Source organism: Hypomesus nipponensis, chromosome 23 (assembly GCF_054491055.1).
Source record: "Hypomesus nipponensis isolate SF chromosome 23, ASM5449105v1, whole genome shotgun sequence".
Taxonomy (NCBI): Eukaryota; Metazoa; Chordata; class Actinopteri; order Osmeriformes; family Osmeridae; genus Hypomesus; species Hypomesus nipponensis.
The window spans coordinates 12,049,449-12,061,774 of NC_140383.1; the positions used below are offsets into that span (position 1 = coordinate 12,049,449).

The window sequence follows — 12,326 nt, forward strand, 5'->3', positions numbered from 1 at the left end:
ACGAGTATTGAGTAAATCACCTGAGAACAATCTGCGCATGTATTTTCTAAGGCGAACTCGGCACCAACTGGGTAATATAAATAATTCATGTATTCATGATGCTAGGACTTGCAACACTATATTGGCTGTTGAAAAACAAGTGGAGCTGGTTCATGCAGGAGACGTGAGACTTAGCGTGTCATTAGCAACTCGTCATATCACGCAGTTGGGGCACAACTTCTTAGCAGGGCGGGCTATTTCATCAGGTTATCGTTGCACTCCGCATTGCTTAGTGCGACACGGGAAGCTCTGTTCAATCCGCTGCCTCCGCCTCCCAGGCCTCCACTCTTGGTTCTGTGTTTACTTTCGCAGGTGGGAATGCGCCGCTGCTCGGATGTCGAGACGGTGTCTCCATTGGGTGCAGCAGGGAGCCGCGGCGAGCAGAACCGTTATGCCAAATTAAGTATTACAATCATGTATTTGCACCGTTGAAGTAAAGTATCAAGTAAATACTATACTGAGTCCTCCTGCCTGAACCATCATTGAGCCACAAGACACAGAAGAGGAAAAAAAACAGTCCTGAGATGAGGTTGGCACTTTAAACCCAAAGGTGTGCCATTAAAAGGCCAGACTCACAGCTCATTCATACAATTACATTTGATGGCTTTCCATCTGTGAAACCAGTTCAGACTAACACTTTCATCAAACACATTCTTGGACTCCTGATAACGATCCTAAAACAACAACAAAAAAGCCCTCTGTACTGCTGCTTGTGTTGTTGTGGCAACTCTTTCGCATGCAAGTAGTGGAATGGTGGTTCAGTTGTCAACATAACCAGGTATTTTTCCGGTCAAGCGATCCTACTCTCAGACATAGGGGTGGACCCTTACAGCTTGTGGGCGAGAAAACACACCCCAGGAAACTACCTGACCATGAGATGAGGGCTTGGTGCAGGTGGCTACATAATGCAGACGGGGCTACAGCAGAGTCCCATTAATGAATCTTGTTGAGGCATGTTCACCCGCTGATATAAGACAGGATGAAAGAAGAAGGATCCTGAGCATGAATAAAATGTATCAACATATGTGGAAAAATCCCTATATCCACCAAGGAATACACCTGTCTTAAGAACCCGTCACACCATAACGTTCTGGTCAACGTTCTCTGAAAGTTCTAATCGTTCAATTTCGAGCGTTCTAGGGCGAGGTGGACACATCTGGCGTATGACTAACGTGTGACAATAACGCATGACTAGCGTAGGACTGACGCATGATGAGCGTGTAACAGCGACTAAGTAAGACACCCCTGAAAACTATTAGCGTATGATGACGTGTCACTAGGTCGCAACAACGTGTGACGAAAGCAAACGATGAAAACGAAGCAAACAATGAATAACAACCAAGTAACGCTTGGGTAACGACTAGCAACGACTGACAAACGATAGCCAAATGCGTGCAACGTTAGTCAAACGTTCCACAAACGTTCTTCAGCTTGTTCAGCGTTTAAAATTAAACGTTGAAGAACTCTGGTCTCCATGAGAACTTTTGTGCATGTTCAAAACTTTTTTTTTGGACCAGCACCGCCAATCACCGACGATTACCAACGTCACCAGCGTCCACACAACGCTCTTCTGGCGCTATACCAGCGACCATGGACAATTAGCAACATTTCCTCTAACGTCATAGAACGTCGAACAGAACATTATGGTGTGACGGGGCCTTAAGCAGTTAAGGGAGGGCAGTTAGGAAGCAGAACTCAAATCACAACAGGACCTGACTTCACCCTGCTCCCTGACTGGTGTCATTTACTCAATTAACAGAAGTCAACAACATGAAGAATAGACCATGGCGCCACTGCTCTGCTCAGTTTATAAGGTTAGGGTGTTATAATGAAGGGCGTCTTCACCCAATTTGACCAAGAAACCCCTCGGTAATGAGCAATACACATTCTAATTGTGTTCTTCTAAAAGCCCCACTTGTAAAAGCCACCAAGGTAATGCGATAATTATAGCTTTAGAGAGGGACTGCTTAAAATTCAGAAGGATAGGAGGCGAGGGCGGGATGGTGGGCTTTTGTTGTGCGATGTGTGGGGAAATTTACATGTGAAACAGCTAAGGTCCTGCGAGCAAATTCAGCTGGAAAACCAGCTGGTCCTGGCCCCTTCAGAATACAACTACCACCTTGACATCCAGGCTCATCTTGGCTTGTCTGTTGAGTAATGGTATTCATTTGTGTTGATGACACTAGGAAAAACAACAGGGGTATCAACTCAATAAAAACAAAAGCTCCCCTCAGCCACCCCAAAAAATATCAATTATGTTTTTCAAAAAAGATTAATGACACCCCCTTTGTTATGCCACTGACAGATAAGAACATATGTAGCCCCCTTGAGAATTACATCACGGTCCTATGCATTGTACAAATCACCCTAATCCCTCATAAATGTGCAGTTCAACTAATGCATTAAAGGGTTTCTAAGCTACCATCAGTATGGATTGCTTTGTGAGTGAACCAAAAGATGGAAATGGGGTTTAGTACGCTATTATCTTTCTGCTACATAAAAAAAAAGATGTATATTTGTTTTGGGGGGTGGGAGGATTTGTGACAGACGTGGAGTGGCTCTCTAATGGTCTCCAGCTGGGAAGTCTGATTAAAGACCCTGCCTGGACACTGGTGGGGATGAAGATGACCCTGGTCTTCTCGTGCTGAGGCAGAGAGGACAGACAAATCCAGGCCTGACCTTTGGGAACACGCTTCATAAGGTTGGAAATCTCAGATGAACACATCAAGACCTCAAATGCCTCGGTAAGGTGTTAAACCTTCTTTTGGAGCCACAAAGGGTGCATATGGAAAGGAAAGAAATGATAAACTTGCTCGGGTGCATACAGCAGTCACCACGCTTTAATATCTGAAGGACACATCTTGCCTTTCTCCCCAAGTATGTTAGTCTTTAAAACTGCAGATCATAGCTACCCATTCCTTCATGTGGAGTATTTTCAGGACAGCCAACTACCTCTCCTCTTTCCTCCTGCTAAGAACCCATGTGGATCTTTTTGTCAGTCTTCATGTGCACGCACACACAAACCTCCTCCTACGATGCCACAAACTCCAAAGGCCAGGCTTATCAACAACGGCCTAAACAACCTCCAAACTGCCGACGCGCTAGCTCTGAATAATGGCCACTTCCTCAAAATAACCCCGGCGTCGATCCACTACAGTAACACAGAGGGGAGGAATGTGACATTCATTCTCTGCTGAGGTCAAACCCCAGCACTGGAAGGGAGGTTGTGCCTAGGGGGAAACCAGCAGATTGATCAAATCTTCCGTGCAGATTATTGGGCCCAGTTCACAATCCACTTTCATTAATGATAAGTAAAGGGAGCTCTGAATCCGAGGACATGTCTCAAGTCTTTGAACCCTGTGCAAAAAAATTAGTATGGTGTGAAGAGTGATAAGCACAGATGGAAGACTTTCTATAAGGGCAGGCTCCACTGACACAGAAACTGACAACGTATAGCTTTGACTGCAAGACCATGCATTCTTTTTGTTGTTGTTGATTCGGTACAGTTGTGGGGGGACTTTTTTAGACTGATAGTTATAGATCAAGAAAAAAAGCTTCTCAAAGCTATAAGAAGAGGGGGAATTTTGTTTTGAGGTAATCACCAATAGAGAAATCACTGTTAGCACATGTCAACATTTACATTTGTCATCTGTGTGATATAGTGTCCAGTTACAGGGTTTTAAAGTGAATAGACAAGTGTCCGATCCCCGATTTTTTGTACTGGAATCTTATGCATCTTATACTTATGAGAATCTAAGAGTGGCCGAGATGAGTTGCATTTAGAATCATCCTGTTTAAATATGCATCACCTTTGACATCGCATGCAAAGCCCACAATGCATTAATCATAGCGCCGTATGCATTATATATACTCTCCCTCTCCCCCATTGAATGAACACGCTGCTTGGGCTTTGCATAGGCCTCGGTCTACTATATGAAGAGATCAGTATGCGACCCTTTGTTAGTTTACAGACAAGACAGGTTGTATAAAACAGGATTAAAACATTATACATAAATAGTAGTGCGCATCATTCATACAATAAACCATTTTAAATTAAAGGGCAATGCATTTGAACGAACTGTCCCCGCCCCCTAGGAAATAATCAGTACAGCGTTATAGGTGGAATGACTGAAGCATGCAATCAACGTTTTAAAATTGTAAAGTACATATCTGACGACCCACCTGAAGAACACGAGATGAGAAAAACGCCGAATGCCAGTTTTGTTGCTGATCCCATTGTCGATCAAATACAAAAACTCTTTATTTAGATTAAATCCTGGAGCCGCGATTCCCTGGGATTAAAGTCCAACCTATCAAGAGCACCTTTTTATAGCAGTAGCATTAGATGACTGATTGAGAGATCAGCCAGCCACATGGAGCTTTTGAAAACATCCTCGTTGCGATTCTTGGCGTGTTGAACTCAGTTTGTGGCAATGAATCGTGTCTCTGTGATTCAAAATATCCCCAGAGAAAGAAAAAAAACTGTAGATAATGCCGATGTCCAGTTGGTAGCTAACCAGTTACCTAGTATACTTTCTAACTCTGTGGTTCCCTACACACAATGCAACGTTGTACTCATATTCATAATTCATTCAAAGTTTCGGGATGGCCTAAAAAATGTACAACGCCTGGCGGGTGAAGTTGCTTTACTGTCTTATGCAATGTATTGAGTGGATGTATCCAGGTCACTCAACAACATACAAGCCTCGTCCGACTGGACATTGATAGCATCACCGTTACCATTACTCGTATTTGCATAGGTCCAGGATTATTGGCATTGCTTACTGATTACGATTTTCTACCTGCATTTAGTAATTTACAATTTAGCAGGACACCCGAGTTGCTTGAATGCTGAAATTTCCACTCGCTTGTTTCATGCAATCAACATTCCACTTTTCCCAAATCACGCGCGATCAATCTGAAGAGAAGCTGACAGACGGTTGCCTGAATTCCACACTCCAACACTGTCCAGAACACACAGATCTGACCGTGTTCAAAATAAATTGCACATCAAAAAATCATAGTCTACAGTTAGCGCCCCTCAGTGAACATACACCACAGTCCATCCTCCTGATAGGGTTGTGTGGCTAAGGAGATAGCTACGCTGATGATGGCAGCCACGAATCCATCGCTTTCCAGCTAGCTTCCATGCTAGTGAACGGGCTTGTTTGGAGTCGGTTTCCTAGCGCGCTTAAACAGGAGATGTGGATAAAAATTAACAACTGCGTCAGCTAAATGACTTGCCACAAATATCTTCAGTTACGGTGTCGTATAATCGAGTATCCTTGAAAAAAAGGAATAGATTTTCCTTAAACTGTTCCAGCGGATATCTCATTCCCTCGCCTTGTGCAGACTGTACGTAAGATGGCTGCTAGCACGGATTGTTTTTGTTTTTTCCACACTCATCTGTTACTACGTTGCCAAAAACTGTGATTGGCGTGAATGCTGTCCTATCGAGAACGAGAAAAGATTAAAGTCTTTACCATTCTACCAATACTGTGAGGAATGTGTGTACCCTGTGACACATGAATGACAGGTCATTTTAACGCCCACTGTTACTGTAGAATTTGTGTGTATTTAGATTACAGTGACCTGTGGGCTACAGTAGAGTTGATCATAACCACCCGCGCAGTTTATTTGTATCGATTTATTATGATAATCAAGCTTAGCATGTTTTTGGAATTTGAAACCTCAATTTTTGATTTTCTCCAAAAGAGTCCTTAATGAACACCTTTTTTTTTTTCACGATTTGGGCAAAAATAAACTAACGTCGCCTATAATGGTTTTATATAAGGTAACATGACCTTTGTTTTCAATATGCTTAGGTGAATCATATTCCGACTTCCACAAATGTCCTGTGATCTAAAAACCCCCAAAATCTGAGTATGCAATGATGTCTAATATTTTTTTCTATTCACAGCTGCTGCGATATATGCCATTTGAAAACAAAAGTCGTAGCTAATCATGATTATTATTATTTTGGGCATATCAGGTAACCTAATGTATGTTTAGGCATGTCTATAGGTGCTTTGGAATTCCCCGGATAGAAAGTAGGGAATTGGTCCAAGAGATTGGAATTTAAGCCCATCCAAAATGCCTGACAGCCTTTGTAAACGGATTAAAAATATGAAAAGCAATCTTCTGTTAATTTGAAGATTGCTGCATTACTGTAGAAATTCAGTTGGCATTATAAGTAGTCCAGAATGCATTAAGCACTGAGGATCATATTTACCAATCATTTAGTTTATTTGACTGTGGAGAGGTACAAACTGCTTCTTCTAAAGAAAGCCAATACAAGTTTGGAACTTGCGACTATCTGCAGAAACCTTAAACATAACTTAGAAGTGAGATAACTTGTTCCTGGATGTTGCTGGGTTGTCAGATTCTTACATCTTTTGAACAATGACCTCATTGTCACAAGATTACTGCCTCTGTGGCTGTAGCTGACCTTGGGACAGGTAAAAGCAACAATGGAAAATATTCACAAAAGACAAAGGACAGGATATTCAACACAAACAAACATGCTGTATATGTCTATCACTTAATATGTGCTAAACTGTTGGTCTTCAGGTCCAGTCACTTGCTTAAATGTATGAATTAAATGGCTTTAATAGCCTGTAGAATGACGATAATAATCTCCAGGAAACGGCAGACCCTGAGTCGACATTCACTAATTGAGGACATACATACTGGACACTTATCGTAAACCAGAAGGACTTTAGACCATCCTTCACACCTGTCATTCCTTACTGGGCCACCCACTCACTAGTAAGTCCACCCACTAAACACCACTCAAACACTTTACTGAAACACGTGCAGTATTTAGCTGAGGGGATGTTTGGTAGGCATTCCCATCATGCTTCGCATTCTCCTCCTTGTGAGCTCATTAACTTTTAATCAAAGTTCGAAAAGTGCAAGAGATTATCCAGATGGATTTCAAAGAGTTCGTGAGAGATGTCAGGCAGATGTCAGCAGACTGGCAATGCATCTGTTGGAGTGTGTCTTTCCTGTCAAGGGGAACGTCCTTGAACGGGCAAAGGAAGCTTCTACCATGAAGTTAATTACCATTTCCCAGCAATAACCTCTCTTAGCCATCATAACACTCAGTACAGCATTTAATTCATTTCCAAAGGACTGGAACACCTTGAATGAGAACAATATCAGCCAGGTCACCTTAATACTGAAATGGACGTTCTTGTCCCTTCTCTTTAGAGGAATTGTCCTTTTGAAGTCCATGTAAATGTAACCTCTAACCAATGTTATACTTAGGGCTAAGCCTGCATACTTGTACCAAGTTGTTCTTCTCCTTGTGCACAGGTAATTACTTGGCTTAAGCACTGGTAAATCACATTACATGCTGTCCTCTTAAATCAATGTTGAGCCTTGGCACACGGCAAGGATATCCTTTTCTCATAGTAAGACAAACATGGCATTGTCAAAGAGCTTTCCGTCTTTATCTCACTGGCACAGTTAACATGGTACAGACAATCACTGTATCAAACACGGCTTCTCATCGTTTTAGCAAATGATTGGAGTACACACAGTCCTTAAGGACAACACGTAACCTATTCCCTTGGGACAGCAATGCCTCTGAACTTTGACCTGTTGACTTTTAGGATGGCACTATGGGATGTCGCCATGGTTATGAGGAGACGTGAGGAGCATGACACTAGATGCGAGGAGCGAGGAGCATGATACTAGAGGAGAGGAGAGAGACGAGGAACGTGACACTGGATGAGAGGAGAGAGGAGAGGAGAGAGGAGAGGAATGTGATACCTGAGGAGAGGAGTATGATACTGGATGAGAGGAGAGGAGAGAGGAGAGAGGAGAGGAATGTGATACCTGAGGAGAGGAGTATGATACTGGATGAGAGGAGAGGAGAGAGGAGAGGAATGTGATACCTGAGGAGAGGAGCATGATACTGGATGAGAGGAAAAGGAGCGGGATTCTGTATGGGAGGAGAGAGAATGTGAGGAGCGTGATACTGGATGTCACAAAGAGGAGCTAGCAGATTAGGCTTGTAACCTGGGCAGCAATGACACATCTGCTCCTCTAATCTTCATCCTCCCTGACGTTAGCTACTGCAGTCTTTATACCTGCAAGTGTGTGTGTGTGTGTGCGTGTGTGGTAATAGCCATATCATCTAATTACATGGTAGCCTAATTGTTGATGGCAGCAAATTTGGAAGCCAATAGTGGCTAATAATAGATTTTAAATCATTCAATGCAACTGTTTAAAATCATCTGAATTAACTGGCATCTCTTGGGCATATCCCTCCACCTAGTTCCCATAGCTTTCTGTAAATAGGCATGCAAAATCAATACAGTGTGTAATGTTGGAAGTCATAACTGCAATAAACTGAGCATTTTCGTGTGGGTTTCCCCCATAGATTAGAATAGGATAGAATAGGGTTGGGTTGTATTTTATAATTTATTTTGTATAATTTGAATTTGAACAATTTGAACAAATTACAAAATAAACAACATGAACCTCAAAAGTGCAGAAGTGTACCTGTAGGAAAGCAAGCAACAATAATATAATTTACAACATGTACAAGTAGTGCAATTGGTTGGTTAAATATTACAACTAACCCTCAAGTGCAACAAGTCCCTCAATAAGTGTCATTGTGTTCCTGGAGGAAATAAACTAACATTGGATCCAACAAATCTTTTTTAAGTATCGTTGTACTTCCGGAACAAGTGTGTCTTTTGCCTTTTTTTGAAGGTGGGGAGACAGTCAGTTTCTCTGATGGAGGTGGGGAGATGATTCCACCATTGGGGGGCCAGACAGGAGAAGAGCTTGGATTGGGAGCGGGCACTCTTGAGTGGTGGGGGACCACCAGACGATTGTTAGAAGAAGACCGATGGTGGCAGGTGGGGGTGTATGGCTGGAGGAGAGACTGGATGTAGGCAGGTGCAGTCTCGTTCACCGCTCGGAAAGTCAGTACCAGGGTTTTGAATATGATACGGGCCGTGATGGGTGCAAGTGAAGGGAAATGAGGAGCGGGGTAACATGGGAGCGATTTATTGAATTGTCTACATCCGAACCAACATTTCTAGAGCTCCACTTTAGTCTCTGACTTCAGCAGCACAGTTCTTTCATATGTTATGCAACCCACAGTAACAAGGACTCCTGCAGGGATAGACATCATGCTAAGACGTTGAGCCTGTGGGGAGTTATTCTGTATGCCGCAAGGGAAGGAGGAGTTCCGGAGAGGGAATTGGGTGGGCGATGGGACTTGTACTTCAGGCAGACAGTGCTTGAGGGGTTATTGCAGGAACAGCATTTGAAATGAAGACTGTCCTCACAAGCTGTTTCTTGTTGCTCAAAAGGCTGCTTTTACGTAACCTTCGAGTGCTCTTCGCCCGCTGTAGCAAATTGTGCGCTTACGTGTACATGTGTGTGAGTAACAGAAAGAGAGAGAGTGAAACAGAGAAAGGGAGAGAAAGTGTATGTCTGCAGTTGTGTATGTCTGTGTGTGTGAGAGAGAGAGAGAGAGAGAGAGAGAGAGAGAGAGAGAGAGAGAGAGAGAGAGAGAGAGAGAGAGAGAGAGAGAGAGAGAGAGAGAGAGAGAGAGAGAGAGGGAGAGAGAGAGATGGCGTGTGTATGCAGTACTGTGCAGTGCCAATGTCTGTAACAGGTTAGGGGCTCCCATAATAGACAGATGAGTGTAAGCACAAGCCTGGCTCACACAGTTTAGCCTAAAGGACGCCGGGGAGACCCTGAAGGACTCTGGGAGCTTGTAGTGTGACCACATCCAGTCGTGTCCTCAGAGGAGGCCCTCTGATGTTAAAGGTAAGTTGTGCTGCTAGCCACAGATCCGACCAGACCTGTTGTCCCTGCTGCTTGTCCGTGGCTGAAAAAGAAAACTGGGAGCTTATGCCAAGTGGGGCAGTGGCCAAGGACCGTGGACTTGGCACTGGGCAGACACAGCACTGCCATGGTGATAAATTCCTCACAACAGGCATTCAACTGCTGGTGGACATACTTGTCCAACACCCCCCTGGCCTCCAGCTCACCTCATATGGGACCTGTTTGTATGAGAGATTAGACTCAGTTGCACTGCTATTGTGCCCCAGAGCCAGAAATGGCCTCAGTCGTTAACACAGCTGCTAACACAGATTCTTGTAGATCTGCAATCTGCTTGCATAGAAAAGTGTCATCCCTCACAACCTAAATGAAATATGCAAAGCGGGTTTTGTAAGGTGTACGTACATTTTTGAAAGCTTTATATTTTCTTTTTGAAAGAGTTATAATGGGGAGTTCAAAAAGCTAATTCCACTGAGGAAGCAGGTGTGCCTGTAACATCTGTAGGTACCCTCTTTACTCGCCGGCAACTGACACTTGTCTTTTGAAGTTTGGCCTGGTTGTTCGAAGTTTCAGTCGTTCACCTTTTAACTCCTCTTCAGAAAGACTTCCGCCGCCCTTAAAGACTTCACTGAGTATGAAAAATGGTTCTGACAGGATGGCCTGGGTAAAGTAAGACAAGTGTGTTGTCTTTTGCCCTTGAAAGGTCAACCCATGGCCCCCTGTGGTGTTGTCGCCCCACACCTCGCTAGGCTGTCTACGTCTCTTGCCGTTTGTGTATTTATCTTCACCATTGCCCATCAAACAGCCCGACAAGGTTGCCTGCCCACTGTGGGTGAGAGTTGCTGTTCAGGCGTGGTGACACTCGCTAGGCCCAACACTGCTAAACTCATGTGATGCTAAGAAAGTCTTACGCCTACCTACGCCCCACGAACCCGTCCATCATTCGCAATTTTCCTTTGTTAAACAACCCCTCGGTGCGACGACACTGGCCTTTTGTAAGAACAAAGTGTTTACTTTCCCCTGATGTATTTACCACGTGTCTGCATAGAGAGGACTTACGTGTCAGTTGAACTTAAAAAACAAGGTCAGCTGCAGTTTATGTCAAAAAGTAATGCTGGAAGGAACGGAATGCAAAAGTATAGCTAAACCTGTCAAGCCCATCAAACATGAAACACAAGCACTACCAAGAAACACCACAAGTTAATATTTAAATGTTCAAAGAAGAAAAAGATGGATTTGAAAAAAAGAAATATTTGAAAGGATTTAGAACAGAGAAAAGGGTGTGCATCCATGAAGGCTGTAAAGTCTGAGAACCAACCAAATAACTCAGACACCTTAATGGCTATGAAATTCCCAGGAAAAGGAGCTTAAGCAAATTGCTTTTGTTGTTTATGGTCTTCTTTCCTGTTTGCTCCATTTAAGCCCCACAATTGAGTGGATGTTAAACACCAATATATGAACTACATATGGAGGAACAGGTGAAGTGAATCTGAAATCGTTTGTAAAAAACAATGTGCTAACGAGAATCTCCTCCCACCCCCCCCCCCCCTCCCCCCCCCTCTCTCTCTCTCTCTCTCTCTCTATCCATTTCAACTTCTCTTGTCCTCTCCTGGTGTCTGCTAGATGGGCTCCCTGGTTGTTGCTGCTCCACTGTAGAGCTGTTGGCTCCAGCTAGAGTGGACTGAATGGGCTAAGGGTTGCTAATGGCCTCTCTCCAGTAATTAAAAAGCCACTTTATTTCACTGAGCCCAACTGAAACTTTTAACTCGGATAACTCTCTGATGTATACTTCGCTGCCAGTCTGGGGGGCAGGGGGAGTGTTTGGTGGCAAGGGGGGGGGGGGGGGGGGGTGGCGGTGGAGTGGCAGAGGGCTAGGGTTTGGTCTTTGTTTTGGGTCTGTGGAGAGGTAGAGGATGTGGGGAGGGAGAGGTAGATGGTGAGGGAGAGGAAGAAGAAGAGAGTGAGGAGGAGATTGAAGGTCGGGGAAGGGTTGTTCCTCATCATGTCCTGTGTACCTCACCACTGAAATACATAAAGACAACATTTTTGTAAATGTTACAATTTGGTCTTAGCCTCTTACTCCTAACACACAACGGTGTTTATGTACTTCTGAAGAAGAGACATACACATAACTTGTTGGACTTCTGACACCTTGACTGATCAGTGCTCTGTAACCTATGAACGTCAGAAGTTAGTACTGTCCTCTTACCAGGCTTCCCCTCCTCCGTGAAGTAGAGACAAACACCTTCACCTTGACCTGGGCCTCCACAGGGCGGGGTTATGAGAACGAGTTGGAACTGGCCCAGGGTAGCCCCTCCCCTTGCCCTTCTCCCTAATCTCATTAGCCAAAGATCTGGCAGAAGATCCAATCAGTGAAGGTTAGCCATTTAGTTTGCAGTGATGTAGAGGTGATTTGTTAGCTGAGCGTGGTTCACCCAGAGGTCTTCAAAGGCTAAACTGGGTGCGGAGTAAGAGTT

The 12,326-nt window shown here is 43.9% G+C and overlaps 1 protein-coding gene across 1 annotated transcript in view; it reads right to left on the reverse strand.

Moving 5' to 3' along the window:
- The window catches only part of acvr2aa (activin A receptor type 2Aa), a 30,166-nt gene extending 24,726 nt beyond the window's left edge, over positions 1 to 5,440 (reverse strand). The window contains exon 1 of the mRNA XM_084688648.1: positions 4,222 to 5,440. Coding sequence (XP_084544774.1) covers positions 4,222 to 4,276 — 55 coding nt within the window. The 5' untranslated portion in view covers positions 4,277 to 5,440. The remainder of the gene's footprint in view (positions 1 to 4,221) is intronic.
- Positions 5,441 to 12,326: the final 6,886 nt, after the last annotated feature.